Source organism: Arachis ipaensis, chromosome B05, assembly GCF_000816755.2.
Source record: "Arachis ipaensis cultivar K30076 chromosome B05, Araip1.1, whole genome shotgun sequence".
NCBI classification, from domain to species: domain Eukaryota; kingdom Viridiplantae; phylum Streptophyta; class Magnoliopsida; order Fabales; family Fabaceae; genus Arachis; species Arachis ipaensis.
Window position 1 is genome coordinate 122,514,443 of NC_029789.2, and position 19,354 is coordinate 122,533,796.

The 19,354-nt window shown below is 34.1% G+C and overlaps 2 protein-coding genes and 1 non-coding gene across 3 annotated transcripts; 1 reads left to right on the forward strand and 2 right to left on the reverse strand.

The window, feature by feature from the left end:
• Positions 316-1,899, forward strand: LOC107641001. The gene is made up of 2 exons (XM_016344506.1): positions 316-994; positions 1,472-1,899. The coding sequence occupies exons 1-2, from the start codon at positions 316-318 to the stop codon at positions 1,897-1,899; spliced, it is 1,107 nt and encodes a 368-aa protein (XP_016199992.1).
• TRNAP-AGG lies at positions 16,035-16,106 on the reverse strand. Its single transcript has one exon. It is a non-coding gene; the product is annotated as a tRNA-Pro (tRNA).
• On the reverse strand, positions 16,199-19,202 carry LOC107643983. Its single transcript, XM_016347746.2, has 4 exons — positions 18,735-19,202; positions 18,219-18,272; positions 17,203-17,262; positions 16,199-16,536 (listed from the first exon to the last, which is right to left on the reverse strand). The coding sequence occupies exons 1-4, from the start codon at positions 19,041-19,043 to the stop codon at positions 16,408-16,410; spliced, it is 552 nt and encodes a 183-aa protein (XP_016203232.1). The 5' UTR covers positions 19,044-19,202; the 3' UTR covers positions 16,199-16,407.

Consider the following 19,354-nt stretch of genomic DNA (forward strand, 5'->3'; position numbering starts at 1 on the left):
AAAATCTGGACTTGGATTCATAGAGGAAAACAAGGCTGTCTTCAAACAAAACTTTAAAAAATCTGAAGCCTCCTCTTCCAAGCTTTTCAAACCAAAAGGATTCAGCAAACCTAAAAAATCAGTAAGCAAGAATCATTGCTACAAGTGCAACAGAAATGGTCATGATCCTCCTCAATGTTTCATCTTTCTTAAGTCTTTTGGTAATGATAATAAATTATATAAAGTTGTTCATGATTATAATGCTCTTGGGCAACCAAGAAGATTTCACATCAAAGGATCCAAATGGATTTGGATACCTAAGGTTAGTTGAAGAACATGCAGGTTCGCCTTGCATCCAAGAAGAAAATGGACATGTGGTATCTTGATAGTGGATGTTCAAGGCATATGACCGGAAGGGATACTTTCTTCATTAAACTCAACAAGTATAATGGAGGATTTGTCACTTTTGGAGATAATGGTAAAGGTAAAATAATTGCCATTGGTAAGGTTGGCAAAGATTTTTCAACTTGCATTGATAGTGTCTTCTTAGTTGATGGGTTAAAGCATAATCTATTGAGCATAAGTCAATTGTGTGACCTTGGGTATGCTGTAACCTTTAGGAAATCTGATTGTAGAGTCATAAATGAGAAAACAGGGGCAGTTTTATTTGTTGCCAAAAGAAGTGACAATGTTTATGGTATCACTCTAGATGATCTAAAAGTTCAAAATGTAACTTGTTTCTCTTCAATGGAATCTAAAAAATGGATGTGGCATAAGAGGTTAGGACATGCTAGCATGTTCCAAATCTCTAAGCTTGTAAAGAGAAGCTTAGTTAGAGGTCTTCCTAATATAAAATTTGACAAGGATATCACTTGTGATGCTTGTCAAATGGGTAAACAAATTAAAACCTCTTTCAAACCCAAGGAAGATGTCTCTACTAAGAAACCATTGGAGTTGTTACATCTTGATCTGTTTGGACCAACTAGGACTCAAAGTCTTGGAGGAAAGAGTTATGGCATGTTAATTGTGGATGACTATACTAGATTTGGCTGGGTGTTCTTTCTTGCTCATAAACATGAGGCCTTTTCTGTTTTTGAAAAATTCAGCAAAAAGATTCAAAATGAAAAAGATTCAAAAATTATTTCAATAAGAAGTGATCATGGTAAAAAATTTGAAAATCAATACTTTGAATCTTTTTGTGATGAACAAGGCATATCACATAACTTCTCTTGTCCAAGAATACCTCAATAAAATGGTGTTGTGGAAAGAAGAAATAGAAGTTTACAAGAAATGGCTAGAGCTATGTTATGTGAATATGAAATTCCCAAGTTCTTGTGGGCTGAAGCTATGAATACAGCTTGCTATGTTCTAAATAGAACCATCATTAGGAAGTTTTTGAAGAAAACCCCATATGAACTTTGGAAAGGGCATCCTCCCAATCTTAGTTATTTTCATGTGTTTGGCTGTAAGTGTTTCATTCTGAATGTCAAAGAAAATTTAGGAAAATTTGATCCTAAAACACATGAAGGGATTTTTCTTGGTTACTCCACAAATAGCAAGGCCTATAGAGTTTATAACAAGAACTCCAAAACTGTTGAGGAAACCATGCATGTCACTTTCTGTGAGACTAACATTATTCCTAGTGTTTGCTTAGATGATAGTCCAGGTTTTGAAGCTGAACTACCCAAGAATGATGAGCCAGTTCAACAAAATTCAAGTTCTCAGGAAGCTGCACCTACTAGCAACGAAAATTCCAATTCTGCAGGAGACAATTTGGAATTATCTCCTGTTGCTGCAGAAAATACTGATGCAGAGGCCATTGTTGATCAAGAGGAACCTGTATCCTCACACCAATCAAAAAGACCAAGAGAATGGAGGTTTCTGAAAAACTATCCTGAAGAGTTCAGAGGAAGGGATTGATTTCGATGAATCCTTTGCACCTGTAGCTCGAATGGAAGCCATCAGATTGCTCCTTGCATATGCTGCTCATTGTGGCTTCAAGTTGTTCCAAATGGACGTAAACTGTGCTTTTCTCAATGGCATAATAAATAGAGAGGTTTATATGGCTCAACCACCTGGGTTTGAAAACAAATCTTTTCCTAACCATATTTTCAAACTAGCTAAGGCCTTATATGGTTTGAGACAAGCTCCTAGAGCTTGGTATGAGAGGCTTAGCTCATTTTTGTTGAAAAATAATTTTCAAAGAGGAGCCACTGACACCATTTTATTTATTAGGAACTATCATGATCATTTTATTCTTGTGCAAGTTTATGTTGATGATATTATATTTGGTTCGGCTAATGAGAATTTGTGTGCAGATTTTGCTAAGCTTATGACCAATGAATTTGATATGAGCATGATGGGAGAACTCAATTTCTTCCTAGGCTTGCAAATCAAGCAAACTGCAGAAGGCATATTCATCCATCAAGAAAAATATGCAAAAGAACTTGTCAAGAAGTTTGGGCTGGACTGTGCTAAGCCTATGGGAACCCCCATGCATCCTAACATCAAGCTTGATAAGAATGAACATGGTAGAGATGTTGATGAGACACGTTACAGAGGGATGATTGGATCCCTAATGTATCTAACCTCCTCAAGGCCTGATATCATCCAAAGTGTTGGAGTCTGCTCAAGGTTTCAATCAAAGCCTAAGGAGTCACATCTCTCCGCTGTCAAGAGGATCATCCGATATGTACTTTGTACCACTAATTATGGTTTATGGTTTCCTAAGACTGATTCTTTTCAATTAGTGGGTTTCTGTGATGCATATTTTGCTGGGGATAGGACTGATAGAAGAAGCACAAGTGGCATGTGCTGCTTTCTTGGGAAATCTCTCATTGTTTGGTCTAGCAAAAAGCAAGCTACGGTAGCACTGTCAACAGCCGAAGCTGAGTATATTACAGCCTCCTCTTGTTGTTCTCAATTATTATGGCTGAAAACTCAACTAGCTGACTATAAATTGAATGTCTCAAATATTCCATTATTTTGTGACAACATGAGTGCTATCAATATTTCCAAAAACCCTGTTTTGCACTTTAGAACAAAGCACATTGAAGTTCGTTTTCATTCTATAAGAGAACATGTGCAAAATGGAAATTTAGATATTCAGTTTGTTAATTCTGAGGGTCAGCTAGCTGATATATTCACCAAACCATTGATAGAGGAGAGGTTCTGCAAGTTAAGAACTGAAATGGGCATTCTAACTTCATCTCTGTTTTCTTAATGTTTCTGATAATGAGATCTTTTGTGTTTTGTCTCTTGAATCGCGGTGAGATTTTTTGGCAGATGATGAGTAACCTTCATTGAGTCACTATGAAGCCTACTGGATTCAAGCCTGAATGATGAACATCTCGTGCTGGAGCAGTCTCGACATATGGGCTTTCTTTACTGAATCCAATTGAGCCCATTTCATAGTTGCTTTTTCATTTCTTTTGAAAATAAGTTTTTGGGCCTCATTTAAAATTTGTTTTCAAATCCAAACTTTATTTTGCTTTTGTTCCCATCTGCAACGTACAACAATTACAGCTGTTACTTCCTATACGTTTTCAAAGTTGGGATTTTTATTTTTTCAAGTAAAGAAAACAGCTCCCAAGCGTCGCCAAACTGATGACAGCACTGATTTTTATTTTTATTTCTTCTCCATCATGGTGCTGAGCGCAAAAGGAATCAAGTTTTGGAGGAAAATGCTCTCAAGAAGACCAAAGGAAGGATTCGCATTCTGAGGGACTTTGTGGAGGATGTTGAGGTTGGCCTCACCACATCTGACAATGAGGGGGAGGACAATGGAACCTCTGATGAATCCAACTCTGATGCCTAGCTCTTGTTATCTCATCTGCAAATATGACTTGTTTTCATTTTGAACTTGTTTATTTTATTTTTTTTGGATGACTGTAACAGACTTAAACCACTCTGCTACTTGAACTATATGCACTGGCCACTAACAAATTTTGTGCAGGTTTTTATTTCCTTTCCTCCCTTGATGACAAAAGGGGGAGAAAAGAAAAGGAATGTTAGTTTGGCTTAGGGATTAACAGAAATAGTTAAGAACAATGTTTTGTGGTGCTATGATTTATCCTGGGTTGTGCTTAGTGTTAATTGCTCTGTGCTTTCACTACTGTAATAGATTGTTTGGAAATATTGGTCTTGGCTGTTTTTAAGTTTTGTTCAGGAAAAGATGTAAGCCATGATTAAGGGGGAGCAATGCTAGCATTCAGGGGGAGCAACTCACAATCCGAATGTCATCAAAGGGAAGTGTTCTTAACTCATTATATTTCTCTTTAATTTCCCTATTTTATCATGTTTGTCATCAAGGGGGAGATTGTTGAGTCTAGTTTTGATTTTGGGTTATGTTATGATGACAAACATTGTTTTGGGTGAAAAGTCCAATATTATTTAATGTGTATTTTATTGTGGCAGGCCCATTAACTATCTCACAAGCCAAACAATGTTGCTTGTTTCCTTAATGCTCCAAGTAAATGCACAAGTCCATATCCCTATTGCACCATTCAGCAATTGTAAAAGAGCCAAAGCTCATTGCATCGTTCAGCAAAGAATAAAAGGCTATGTGTTGGCAAAAGAAGAAAAGAGGACATCTGTGCGTTCAGCAAAGAATAAAAGGCTATGTGTTGGCAAAAGAAGAAAAGAAAGAAAAGGACATCTGTCAACATCAAGGACAGCTGGGGCTCTAGCAAAGAAACAAGACACAAGGACTCTCACCTCTCCAAGGACAAACAGTAAAGCAAATTTCAGCAAAGGAAAAGCAAAACACAAACTTGCCAAGCAGCAGAGGTAGTGGGTGAAGCTCCTCGTATGACAGAGATCATGGAGCAGGATGCAAAAGAAGAGCATGCCAAGGAAGAAAGAAACACCAAGGACAGCAGAGGTAGTGGTCGAGCTACTCCAGCAGCTGAGGTGGTGAAGCAAGATGAAGAAAGGACTGCATGCCATCAAGGACAGCTCCAACGAGCAGCTGACACAAGGAAATGGAAGAGGCAGAAATTCTAAGCAAGCTGAAGATATATATGAAGACTCTTTCCATCATTTCAAGTTAAGAAAGAGGGCACACACATTCAGAGCACCTTCTCTAACATAGAGCTGAAATCTCTTTCTTCTACTCAAGCTTAATTCTGATTTATTGTTATGGCTGTCTTGTGTCATTTTCTGTTTTGAGAAAAGGCAATTTTGTGAGGTTCAAAAGCCAAGAGAGAAAAGGCAAGAGTGATGCAGAAATAGCCACTGTTTGTTTTTCTGATGTAATTTGGGTTTATGAACTAGGATTAGTTCCCCTTGCCAAGTTGGGTTAGCACTTGGTGAGAATTGAATCAGTGTAGATTCCCCTTCCAAGTTGGGATAGTACTTTGGGGTTGCTAAGCTTTGGTGAAGAAAGCTTAGGGGTAGATACTAGTTGAATTAGGGAGTAATTCAATAGTATTGGTGTATGTAACCAGAGAATTATAGTGAAAATTCCACCATGGTTTGTGGTGGAGACTGGATGTAGGATTCATAGCACAAAGAATCCGAACCAGGATACATGCTGGCCTCTTTCTCCTCTTCTCTGCACTTTTAACTTTCTGCGTATGAGATTATTTCAAATAATCTCCTGCAACTCAAGCAACAGCAAAAACAGAGGTTGAAACTTTAAGTTTTAAACCAACTTGATTCAACCCCTTCTCAAGTTCAATTAGAACCATCAGATTTAACAATTCTCATCTATATAACTTTTTTAGATTTACGTAAATTATGTAATTTTTTATTAGATTTGATTTATTTCTGCGTTTTACCCATAATATAATGAACATCAAATTGCGTAATATATTTATAAATTTTAAGGCTAAACTGTATAGTCACCTATATAAAAAAAAGTACTTAGCTTATAAATATAGTCACCTTTTCATTTTTAGTATAGAATAATACAAAGATTGTCTTCATTTAGAAGCACTCAAGTCAACACGGTTTTTAAATGAAGTGAACAAGATTATAATATAGTAGTTCAAGTATACTCAATTAAGTATTTGTTTATTTCATATTAGAACTTTTTCAAGGAAAAACATGATAATATGTGTTTAAAAAAATGAAAATAAGAAAGTGGGTGTGTTTTGGGAACACCTGCATATGGTGATGTAACAGACATATCTGGTGAGATCACAGCTCATAAGAACTAAGAAGGAATGGACATTATTAAAATGTGGGGGCCAATTGCCACTCCTGTTACACATCATCAGTACTGCGCATTCAGCTTTTATATATATTTTTTTAATTCTGTCCTTTTTAAAGTCATCTTTATTAGGGCAAACGAAGGGGAACAGCCTCTGATGGGGTTGGGGTTGGGGATCGGGAGATTGCAATTATGATCACGATGGTATTGCCAGATAAATTATTAGATGTTTTTTGAAATAAGTTAGGATAGGTAACCAATAATTTTATTTTAACATACACCTAATATAATTATTAGGATAAAACACTTACATAAACTAAACTAATGTCAATATTACATAAATTATCCAAATTAAATAACGTTATATGAATGTCTCAAACCATATTTTTATACAAGTCGAATTAAATTAATTCAAATTATACAATATAGTAGTAAATCGAAACACATTGATTCGAATTAATATGGATCAATGTAAATTGAATCAGCTTGATTCGATTTAAAATTATTTATTTATTCTATATTAACGAATAAAAATTCAACTTTTGTGTTTTAGTTTAAATTTCAGAAAATCAACATTTTTATAAACTTATGAATTTAAAACAAAACATTAAACGATTTCTAAAAATTCATTAAAAACTATCCTTTGACTTATTAGCATCTAAAAATCATTACCTGGACTTTTGATATTGAAAAAGTTAGGGTTAAATACGATTTTGGTCCCTAAAGTAGGGGTTAAAATTTTATTTTGTCCTCAGCCTTTTTTTGGCTACAAAATAGTTCCAAAAGTTTAACTTAGTTTTAAAATTGTCCTTCAAACTAAAATACCCTTCCACTTCCCCTCAAATTCAACTAGAAACAAAGCAGAAATCACAGCAACAATAAAACAACAACTAGAAGCAGAAGAAGAACAAGAACAACAACACTAGCAGGAACAATAATAAAATTAGAAACAAAATTAATGTAATCAGAAGTATAAACAGAATCAGAATCAGAGTGAAACAGAAACATAAACAGAAGCAAAAACATAAAAAAGATATCGAACAGAAGCATAAACACAAAGAAAGACCCAATGTAATTAGAAGCATAATCAAAAGCAAAATCGGATGACTATCTAGTGGTACACGGCAGCAAGAGCAACTCCAATGAAAGGCCCAACCCAAAAAATTAACTGTAATGAAGAAAAGGAGATATGAAATTCAGAAAGAAATGAGTGCAAAAAAAAGCGAAAAATGAAGAAGACATACCTGATCATTCGTGCATGGTCTCTGTTGAAGATGATGGCAGCACCAAGGCTCCTAGCTGGGTTAATCCCAGTTCCAGTGATAGGAATAGTTGCCAAGTGGACCAAGAAGATAGAAAAATCGATCGGAAGCAGCGGTGACCGGCGAGGAGCAACGACGACCGGTGACCGAGCGCGGAGGAGAAGTAGAAATGGCGAGCAGTGAGCGGCGCACGACGTCCACTCTCCCAGATCTGTTGGCGTCGATGTTGTGAGGAGCAACTATGAGGACCCAACGACGAGGAGCAGCGGCGGCGGCGAGATCCAGGAGCAGCGGCGGCGGACTCCCTTCCCCTTCCCTTCCCCACCATCACTTTCCCCTCTTCTTCCATTAAAAACCCACCTCCCCCAGCGTGATTATCCCTTCCCCTATTCCGCAGCCTTTAACTCGTTTTTCTTTTTTCTTTTTTTTTAATTAGGGGTAATTTGGTAATAAAAATTAAAATTTTGATGAAAAGGACGATTTAAAACTAAGTTAAATCTTTGGAACTATTTTGTAGCGAAAAAAAGCCGAAGACGAAATAAATTTTCAGCCCCTATCTTAGGGACGAAAATCGTACTTAATCCAAAAAGTTAATATAAAGTATAACCCTTCAAGGTAGCATAGGAGTTAAAACTTGAATTTTTTTCCGAGTCAAAAGTAATAGATAGTTATAAATTATAAAATGACCAACTATATTTATACAATATGTAATTTGAGAAATAATTAAAAATACAGTATAAATATAGTTGGTCAAATTATATACTGTATAAATATAGTTGGTCATTTTATAATGTATAACTATCTGTTACTTCTGATTCTAAAAGAGTTCAAGTTTTAACTCTTATGCTACCTTGGAGGATTATACTTTATATTAACTTTTTCAATATCAAAAGTTCCGATAATAATTTTTTAGATGTTAATAAGTCAAATGATAATTTTTAATAAATTTTTAGAAATCGTTTAATGCTCGGTTTCAAATTCATAAGTTTATAAAAGTGTAAATTTTGAAATTTGAACTAAAACACAAAAATTGGATTTCTATTCTTATTCATTTTGATTTTTTTGATATTTTATTTGAATTCAAATAAGAGATACTTTCTTATTCATATTTATGTTTTAAAGTTAATATAGAATAAATAAACAATTAACTTGCAGGTAATTTAATTATAATGTAATTTGAATCAATATGTTTCAATTTACTATTATATTATATAATTCGAATGAATTTAATTCGATTTATATAAAAGTATGGTTTGAGATATTCATGTAACATTATTTGATTTTGATTATTTATGTAATATTGGCATTGCCGCATTGGTTTGATTTATGTAAGTGTTTTATTCTAATTATAAATAATCCAATAGTTGTATTTATTTTTATTTTTAAAATTATATGTTGTTTTGATGACGTATCAAATCAATTTCAAAATTCATAAAATTTCTTTAGATTATTCTTGTAGTGAAATGTTGAAATTTAACCATCAAATCATTTATAAAATTTGTTGTGCATAAGAAGCTACTCAACCATAAAAAATAAAATTATGTATTTTTATCTTTATATTTTTCTTTTGGTTAAAAACACACCTTCATAGCTGTTGGATCTTAAAAATTGATAAAATTAAAATTAACAAATAAAATGAAAAGCAATAAGATTGCTCGAGTATCATATTTTAAAATAAAATCATAAAAAAATATATACATGTTATTTGATATAAATATGTTTTATTAATGTGAGAGCCATTACAACCCGCATGTAAAATTTCAATGTTAACTTATATATAGGATAAAACATAATATAATTGTACATAAAAAACTGAGTAAAATGTATAATAATGCCCAATTTTCAAAGTATAACATGTGATAACATGTGGAAGAGCAATGTCCAAACTCAATGCTAACCATGTTCGTCGTAGTTAGATTTAGCGATGATCTAGTCGAATCGATTAATTAATGTGTTTGCAATAATTAAGTCTTGTACAAAAAACACACTTTCGTGCCATGTCCAAATTTTCAATAGATATGGAAGATATGGTCTATCAAATCTAGATTCTTCCAGCATTGTAATCATTATAAAAATTTGGATAGCAGGGGATGACGACGTCTGTGCTAGTGGGTGAGGGTACTGATGGAGGAGAAAGACAACCTGAGAAGAAGCAAGAGAAAGCTTAGAACTGATGGAGACCATGAGTTCACTCAAACGGCCAGGAGAGAGGAGATTGAGAAGATGGTGGAAGCTCCATCCACTAAGAGGTCCTATGCCAACTAACATGCTAAAAGGTCCAGACTGTGTATGACACTGACTCGGAGGAAGAACAGTACAAAAACTTTTGGTTAAAATGATAATATTTTGGGATAATTACCGCAGTTTTAATTATCATTATACTCAAAAACGGTATTTTTCTAAAACGTTATAATCTGAAGTGCCATTTTGGATATTATGACAGTTTATTTAAAAACCGTCATAATTATTATGATTAAAACAGTAGTTTTTGTAACGTTTAAATGGTAGTTTTTATAGTTTAACGTGGCGGTTAGAAACCGTCATAATCATTGAATTAAAATGGTGTTTTCTTTGTTTAAAATAGTAGTTAAAAATCGTCATAATTACTAGATTAAAATGACATTTTTTCGTTGTTTCAAATGGCAATTGAAACCATCATTTTTACCGAGTTAAAATGATAATTTTATTCGTTTAAAATAACATTTTAATCGTTATTTTACCTTATTAAAATGTGATTATATGTCATTTAAAGTTTATTTTTACCAAATTAAAATAATAATTTTTTATCGTTTAAAATAGTGACTAAACACTACAACAAAAATTACTTTTTAGCGGTAAATTTTTAATGGTAATAATACAATGGCTAATATTTCTCTTATTTAACCTATGTTTTTGTGGCCATTCACTATAAGAAAAATGTTGAATACTATCGGAATTATCATCGGAAAAACGAATAAAATTTGATGGTAAGTTCATTACCGATAAATTTACCGATGGAAGGAATCTGACGGTATAAACATTGCCGGTAACCAATTATCGTCGGATTTTTTTGTCCGACGGTAATTACTGTCAGACTCTGCGACGGATTACCTGCCCAAAAAACTATTTGGTTATTGGCGGATTTTTTGGAGGTAACGTTGGCGCCACAATATCATGTTTCCTGCACTATTACCGTCGGATTATGTCCTCGGTAAATCAAACGGTAATGTCAATTTTTTTAATTTTTTTCTTTTTGTTTTTAATTTATTATATGAATTTATTTTTCATACAATTAGTGTTCAAATTATAAATAATAGAAACTAATTATGTAATATTAAATATCAAATGTTCAAATAAATTAAAAGTCAAATAAATCAAATACAATGAAACAATAAAACAAAGCCCTGATCACTAAAGATCTTGGTAGTCGTCATCGTCATTCCCGTGGTCCTTTTGAGGCGGCGGAGAAGGTGGTGATGTCTATGTCCCACCAGTAGTACCTCTACCACCCGAAGTGCCGCTACCACCGTCGCGCATCTGAGCCTGGCACACCGCTCCATCCGCTGAAGCCGCTCCAACTGCTCCCTCCACTCCAGCCTGAGGTCATCCGTGTCCGTCACGCGTGTGAGGATCTTCTGATACCTCTTCCAAGTCTCGGTCAGCTCCAAAGTCTGTTCGTGAAGACTCTGGGTGAGCTCCTACACCTGCAGCCTCAAATCAAAGCCTTCCTCAGGATTGACAGTTTGACTAGGGGCAAAGGCGGATGATGGCCTCAATTTGGAGGTGCGGAGGTTGTTAGCGAAGAACAACCCCAGCCCGTATACGCAGTTCTTATACGGCACTAAGGCGGTCTTGCGCCAAACTGCATTGGGATCGACGACTGAAGTAGCGGAGCCACTGACGTCCTCCACTTCGGTAAGATTGCTGAGTTGCGGCTTCCTGTCTCTGCGTATAGGACTCCTGTGTAATACATGTTATTATGATTAGGATGACACTATACAGTTAATTGAAAAGTTTATATCACAATATCAGATGTTTACTCACATAATGATATGTGAACTGTTGATCAGCAAATCTCTCTTTGTTCTCCTTCAAAATGTGGGTATACTTGAAGGTCTTAACCAATGTCGTATTATGATCCAACAACTTCGACTACATATGTTGCATTGAAACAATATATTAGGATGTCTACTAATGATATGTCAAAGAATTTAACTAAGTTAATAACAAAATTAGAAAAGCTACATACTAGCCGGGCCTTAGTCTTCATGAAGGTCGCTGAGTCACCGGTATACTTGGACGACTTGGCCGATGCCCTGTTAGCTTTATTTGTGAAACGCCGATGCTTGAACCCCTTATCGGTCTCGTGGTATACGTACAGAGCCTTCTTAATTTCCAGGGAGAGCCAGGTAGTGAGGTGATCGTGCTTCTCATGTACATCCTCCAGCATCTGTTGCAGCTGCCTACCCATTTGATGGTCTTATATCTTTCTGATAAGGGCATCATGCTCCTTTTCCCATATAAAGAGAAGCTACACAAAGAAACTTTAAAATTAGTTCATCAAAATATATCGTATTAAACAAAATAGAATATATAAACCAGCTAATAGGGTTTGACTATATTAAGCTTTTACCGCCCACTTCTAAAATCATCGCTCTCTGGTCTTAGTGGGGATCTTCTTGTAGCTCGGCCATGGATGGTTGTACATCAGCTTGATGACATTGGTCATCTCCTGAGTACATGCGTTATTGTTTGGCGCAAACCTATCAACAATTTACAAACAAACTAATATGGCAATATAAATTAAAACTTCAGAAGCAAAGAACTATAATATATAGAGTTTTTTTTATAAATTTCGATAGAGTTTTATCTATAATTGGAATGTGCCACAAACTCTATCCATCAACAATTAACTTAAACAGCACCAATTGTCAAAAGTCAATGAACAACAGTCAATAATCAAGGAGCAACATCCATAAATCCACTAAAACTAGAATCAATAATAAAAAATCAACAATCAGGATATATCAAACACTTTTAACACATAAAAGACTTAAAAGTAGTACTTACGTCGTTCAGCCATCAGGCCAAATCGTCAACCGTATGATGAGAGGTGGCGGAGGGGCATCAGGTGGCTGGCTTCCGTGAGAGGATTCTGGCGCCGCAGCGTCCGTCGCTGGAGGTGGCGTTGTCAAGACAGTGGGCTGCTGAGCGGATGGAGGCAGCGTTATCACCGTAGAGGCGGGACGTAATTGGGGTTAGGCACCATGATGAACGGCTTTTCTGATGCACCCGTAATCTGTGACGTTACTGGGATAGTTGAATTAGAGGGAAAGGATCCATAATTCCCAGGGGTACTGGTAGAAACCCTCCTTCTACTACAACCACGACCATAACCACTAGGCTAATCCGTAATACCTCTACCTATCGCCATGTCTACAAAGAGCATACCAATTAAAATGTGCTAAACATATTCACAACATCATTCAAAATACTTAATTAAAATACACTACGTTAAACTTAGTTAAAAAAATACGTTATCTGTTGAAATCAAATAAAACAAAAGAGGTAAGTGCACATTCCTCTTTTATTTATTACTATAAGTAGTAGATAATTTTTGTTAAAAACATACAAAGTATTTTTAAAATATAGAAATACTAGACAAATAATTTTTTTTAACCAAGTTCAACCAAATTAAATTTATGTACCTCCATTTTTTCTTTGTATGTTCTTCTTCTTCTAAAAAAAATAAGAAAAAGCTACAACATTTTTTTATGTGCGCAATTCTTTTTCAACGTCGTTGTTATTGTCATCGTTGTCTTCTACTTCTATTTCTTCCTGCAAAAAAGAGTAAGAAAAAACTACAGCACTCTGTTTTATGTGTGACGTTTAAGAAAATTCGGTGACAAATTTAAAATTTTCTGTTACTATTAAAAAATTCCAGTGCTATTTTTTCCAAACAACTCCTCCTCCTCATCCTCCTTCTTCTTTTCATAGTTTTTCTTGTTTCACACTCTCATAATTCTTATTGTTTTACCCTCTGAGAAGAATAAAAATATAAAAAGAAAAAAATTAAACAAAAAGAGAAAAAAAGAAAAAGAAAAAATTATGAAACTTTTATTTTATTGTTTAATTTATCCTTTTTGACAATAAACACAATAACTTTTAAAGGAAAAAGACATAAATTTTATAAATAAAAACATAGAAATTCTGCAACAGAAAAGAAAGAAAGACGAATAAGAAAAAGCAAAAAAGATTGCATCATTCTATTTTATGTGTCATAGTTAAGAAATTTTGGTACTATTTTTCTGTTTTATGTTTTTTCCAAATAACTCCTCCTCCTCATCCTTCTTATTTTCATAGTTCTTTCTGTTTCACACTCACATACTTCTTGTTGTTTTATCCTCTAAGAAGAATAAAATATAGCATTAAGTCCAAAACCTTAAAAAATTTTGGTGTCAAAATTTAAAACTTCTTTTGTCAAAGTTAATAACTTTATGTACCTTTAAAATTTTCAGTGCTGTTTTTTATGGGAAGAAGAAAAAGTGTGATTTCATGTGCATGTCTATGAGAGATTTATGTTGGGTTTAAACAAATTTGATTGGACTTAGTTGATAAAAATACTTAGATATGTAATAATTAGTATTTTTATTTAAATTAAATAAATATAAAATTTACGAAGATATATAAAGTATAAAATAATTACATAAATACACACTCGATTATTAGGAGGATTTTGAAAATTGAACACATTTTGGGTATTGAAACTCCAATCTGTGTCAAAAGAGTTAAATGAGGTCTCAGTACCCGAGATACATGCAAAAATAGAAATATGAGCTCAGTATCCGAGATATACACTTGGTGACTCAGTACCCGAGCTGGTCATTTTTTATTTCAATGGTGTTTTTGATAGAACATATGGGTATGAGTTTGATCATAGTGTTAAGGCAGTTGGTTATGGTACAAATAAAAATGGTACTAATTATTAGATGGTTAAGAACTCAGAATGGGGTGAGGGAGGGTACATAAGGATGAAAAGAGGCATATGTACTCGTCTTGGATTATATGGAATGGTCATGGATGCTTTTTATCCCATTGCATAACTGTTTTCGATGAATTCAAGTTTTTCTGACGAGTATGTTATTTATTTTAGGTTCCAATGGTATTTATATATGGTTTAATTATTCTGTTGGTCCTTATAGTTTTGCGAAATTTTCAATTAGGTCCCTATACTTTTTTTCTTTTTAATTGAGTCCTTGCACCAATTTTTTTTAATTGGGTCCCACACTTTTTTTCCCTTTTATTTAGGTCCCTATACCAATTCTTTTTTTTAGTTGGGTCCCTATAAAATTAATTAGTTAAGCCAATTACTACTAAGAGGGACTTAATTGAAAAAAAAAATAGTGCAGGGACCCAGTTAAAAAGAAAAAAAGTATAGGGACCTAATTAAAAATTTCACGTATATTTGATAATTTATAATTAAATTATTTATGATTATTTTAAAAGAGTACTATAATAAAATTATTGTCTCTTAGATATTATTGTGTGATATTATTATATTAATTTTATATTGTATAGATACTATTTTTCCATACCAATATAGAAGATTGCCTTATTAGATTAAGCATAGTTATCAAAACCAAATCGATGATCGAACCCGTCAAGCTACCGGATTACTGGATCACTGGTTTAACTGGTAGATTATTGGTCGAACCGGTTAACCCGGTCACTAGTCAGGCTACTGGGTCACTGGATCATTGCTCACGTACAATTATTTTCATGTGAAGTTGATATTTAAAAACCGTTAGATGATTTGACAAGTTTGACTAAATTATCATCTGACAATTTTCAACTATCAACTTCATATTAAGACAAATGTATGTGAGTCTTTACCTATTATTATATACTACAAGTATTTATTAAAAAAATAAATAAATTGTGATTAATAATGATGGACAAAATTAAAACAAATCAAAACTTAGGGATATTTTTGAAATTTTTAGCAAACTTTAGGGACAAAAAGTATACTTTACCCTTAATTTTAAAATGAGTGACTTTAAAATTAAAATAAATTGAATATAAGTAAAATAAAATATCCTATATGTATTATAATTTGTACTTATATTATTAAGAAGCATTGTAGCTTGGTGGTCCTATCAACTTTGTTACTTCCTTCAGGTAAGAGGTTCGAACCCAAGCACGCTGGTGCGTCGTAGGTTCGCCTTCAACTACGACCGAGCAGTTCGGTCGGACCGATCTTCACGGGTTTGATCGGTTCGTGTCAGTTCTCTACCTTAAGCAGTTGGAACCTTGGACCGGACCGGTATTGAATCTATTTCATTGGATTTTCGGTCGAATCGATTGATCCAGTCCGATTTTAATAACTATGAGATTAAGTATACGTATAAAGTGTAGTCAATTTATTTTTATACACGTATGATTTATTTTAATAATGTCATTTTTTAAATTAATTTTGTAGTGCTCATGAATAACTAATACAATGTGTTTATTATAAAATAAATTATACAATATTTAAAATAAGAACTAATTTACAAATTTTTAAATAGTAAAAATTTGATAAAATTATAAAAATCAATCAAGTAATTAAATCTTATCATTATTTTCAAGAAATAAAAGAAAAACAAAACAAAATAAGAATGGGGGCATTCCGAGAATTGAACTCGGGACCTCTCGCACCCTAAGCGAGAATCATACCACTAGACCAAATGCCCACTCTCGTAATATCAATAATTTGAGAGTTTTTCCAATAATAGAAAACATATCGCGCTATAAGCCCAGTTAATGGTTTAACACATCAAACTTATAAACAAAATATGCTGTATGTGCCAAAAATAAGATCGAACACTACATTTAGTTGTTGCCAAATTATGTCACGTTCAACTGTGCATGCTACATTCGGTCAGCAATATGAAAGTAGGCTTTTACAAGGAAAAATAAATACACACTTTTTTTTCTCTTCTAATTTTTAGATGCATTTTCTCCATCTCCGGTGTTCTTAAATAACACACTAGTTTATTCAGCTGCAACATATTCTTCATCAAAACTCAGATTCAGTGTCTGTAATTTGAAACCCGAACCTTGTATTGTTTCCACCAAACTAGAAGCCACACCTGTTGCTTGGACAGTTGTCTGCTTCTTCAACTAAACAAACATCATAGAAATTCACCATTAATGATTTTTGATATAGAAGCAGATTCTATGTGCAATTTTTTAAAATAAAACAGAAGGTACATTCTAAATTGTTTTCAAGACATAGAATGGGTTCCTCATATTGAAAAGCTAAAAATAAAGTGTATGGCAAAGGTTACTATTGGACCAGTCATCCTCATTGGCCCAACGGAAGCAAAATCAGGCCCAATCAGATTAAATCATCTTTATATCTCCCCACCTCTCTTTCTTCTAGAAGTAGTGACTCATATCTATGATTCTGAAGAATGATATACACAACAAAAATTCATAATACACAGTTTATTAATCTTTCTTTCTCCGCCCATTGTCTTAGTAGTTACTAACCCAAACAATTATAATTTAACACCTATTGGGATGAGTCATTTCAAATTAATTGATAGTATAGACTGATTGATATATGAAACTTTTCAAAATTTTGGTTTTAAGCAGAGCATATTTGTTCCAGAAAATATATTAAAGAAAAAAAAATCCATGAGCATAAATTTATGGAGTTCGTCATTTTGTAGAATATTTCATCTTTGCATTACCTGCACTTCCAGGATAACACTATAAGAGTAGATTAAATTCTTTGAAATTTGAGTTTATCACTGGAATCCTTTTGGCAATATTAGAGTATACCTCTACAGTTGCGAGTCCCTCAAGAACCTGAACCTTCAAACTTGCAACACCCTCTATGTCCTGCCCAAAAAGAACTAGACTTAAGGAAATTGAAAAGCAGCATAAGTTCAATTAAGCCAAATTTCACAAAGACAACGGCAACATGACTAAAGAAGAAAGAAGACAAGTCACAAGAGTCCCCAGCAAATTATTTCCTGGGAATATAGCTTAACAAAAGTCGCTAGGTGGTATGGATTTCTTTCCAGAAATTGTAACAAATCTGCAATATAACCACTCACAGAAAAGGAAGGAAATGTTGAATGCAAAGAGAGAAAAAGTTCAACCAAAACACAAGCAACTTCACTTGCTTTTCCTCTCTTACCCCATATTACAAATTTACATTTGTTCCGCAATGCATATGCAGAATCTAAAACATTCATGAAATAACTGTTACAAATTCCAGCTAGTTCACCTGCATTGGCAAATCAATTTTTGGTACAACAGTGTGTGCATCATGAGCTACTTTTCAGAATACCAGAACGCTGCTATACAATTACATAAATGACAACGTTATTTCACATTTTTATCCAATTCTGTAGAATGCATTAGACCCTATAACTAGAGGAAGAGACATGGTCCAGCATAAATAGAAAGTCCATGTCTGACACCTCTATCTACACCCTCCTTAATTTCTTCATCATCATCCTTTTATCATATCCTCAATCAAAGATACACACAATTTCTAAAACATTATTTTAATTTACAATTGAACACAACATGCATTGGAATTGGGATTAAAAACCATCACAAATGTTTGTCATACTTCCTACCCTCCAACATCATTACAATTTATAATCACCCAACAAAAACTGATATGGTCATTCTGAGAAGAAAATAACAGATAGTTACTTCAAAAGCATATTCTAATTATAAGTATTATTGCTACTACTGCTACAGGGAATCCAAAGAATAAACACATACAAGGAAATACGTCAAATCAAAGTAATAGAACAATAAAAGAAAGTTTTCGGATGCACCTCTAAGGCCTTGGATACGGTTGGAATGGCTGATTCACTCATTGTTCCCTCTGCCTTCAAATTTGCGAAATGCAGACAGTTAGTCTCAAGAAAGAAGGAACAATTAAAAAAAAAAAGGAACACAACTACAATTAGTAGTAACCGAAAGTTACTAAACACTCGAATAGACTCAGATTTTACCAGTTTAGTTCCCTAAATTGAGTTTAGGAGTGAAATTGTATTATTAAAGTGTGTAATCTCTCAAGTTTGAAAACCTTGCTGAAGATGTAATTGCACAAACAGTCAAACACAACCCAGCCATTGAATGCTCAAATTAGTACCCAAAGTTCACCAAGAAAAAAAAGTATTGATTGAGTGAACACTACTAGTAAAGAACAAAAATTGGAGTCACAAGTTAAAGGCGCATCAACATAACTAGTTAAATTAACAGGCAATGTTCCACTCCAACTCTAGAATTTGAAATTAGGGCATTCTAACAAAAGCACGGGAACTGGATTGGGGTGCGTGTGTTGATACCTGAAAAAACATGGTGAGAGTATCAGACGGAGAAACGGGAACAACAACGGGTTGTTGTTCGGTGGTGGCTTCTTCTTGTTGTTGCTGTTGTTGAACCTCTTCTTCAACAGCTTTGGTAACGAATAACCACCTACTCCTACGGTTGTTGTTGGTGTTGTTGCAGGTTGTGCGTGCCCGCCGAGGAAGAAAAAGCTTGGAATTTTGGAAGGGGAAGAAGGTGCGAAAAGCAAGTGAAGAAGAAGAAGAAGAGGAAGGGGTGGGGAGTGTAGAAGAAGAGAAAGGAATGGAGTGAAAAGAGAGTGTGGCCATTGTGGCAAATTCTCAAACACTGAACGCTCCCTGAGGACGTTATTTGCCACTGGGCACTGGGTGGCGTCACCCTATCTGTCTATCCAGTATCCGCACACAAACACACTCACAAGCAAACGACGCTAAATACAGCACTCTCAAGGGGCAAATTGTGGTAGAAAAGATATCAGTACACCGAATAGCGAATAGGATTGACTTTTATATAAAAATTGTTGTAATATAAATAATTAAGGAAGATATAATAAATATAAAATAAGAAAGTGTAAATTAGTATAAGAAAGAGAGATTAGTATAAGAGAGAGAAGAAATTG

What these genes read in the sequence shown, in the direction of transcription:
- LOC107643983 (XM_016347746.2), bottom strand. Translation starts at nt 19,043, where the DNA reads ATGGCCACACTCTCTTTTCACTCCATTCCTTTCTCTTCTTCTACACTC. An exon ending in CTCTCACCATGTTTTTTCAG is followed by an intron (nt 18,273 to 18,734) that starts GTATCAACACAC and finishes GCAAATTTGAAG; the next exon opens with GCAGAGGGAACAATGAGTGA. An exon ending in AGGGACTCGCAACTGTAGAG is followed by an intron (nt 16,537 to 17,202) that starts GTATACTCTAAT and finishes ATGTTTGTTTAG; the next exon opens with TTGAAGAAGCAGACAACTGT.
- LOC107641001 (XM_016344506.1), top strand. Translation starts at nt 316, where the DNA reads ATGCAGGTTCGCCTTGCATCCAAGAAGAAAATGGACATGTGGTATCTT. An exon ending in TCTTGGAGGAAAGAGTTATG is followed by an intron (nt 995 to 1,471) that starts GCATGTTAATTG and finishes TGAATGTCAAAG; the next exon opens with AAAATTTAGGAAAATTTGAT.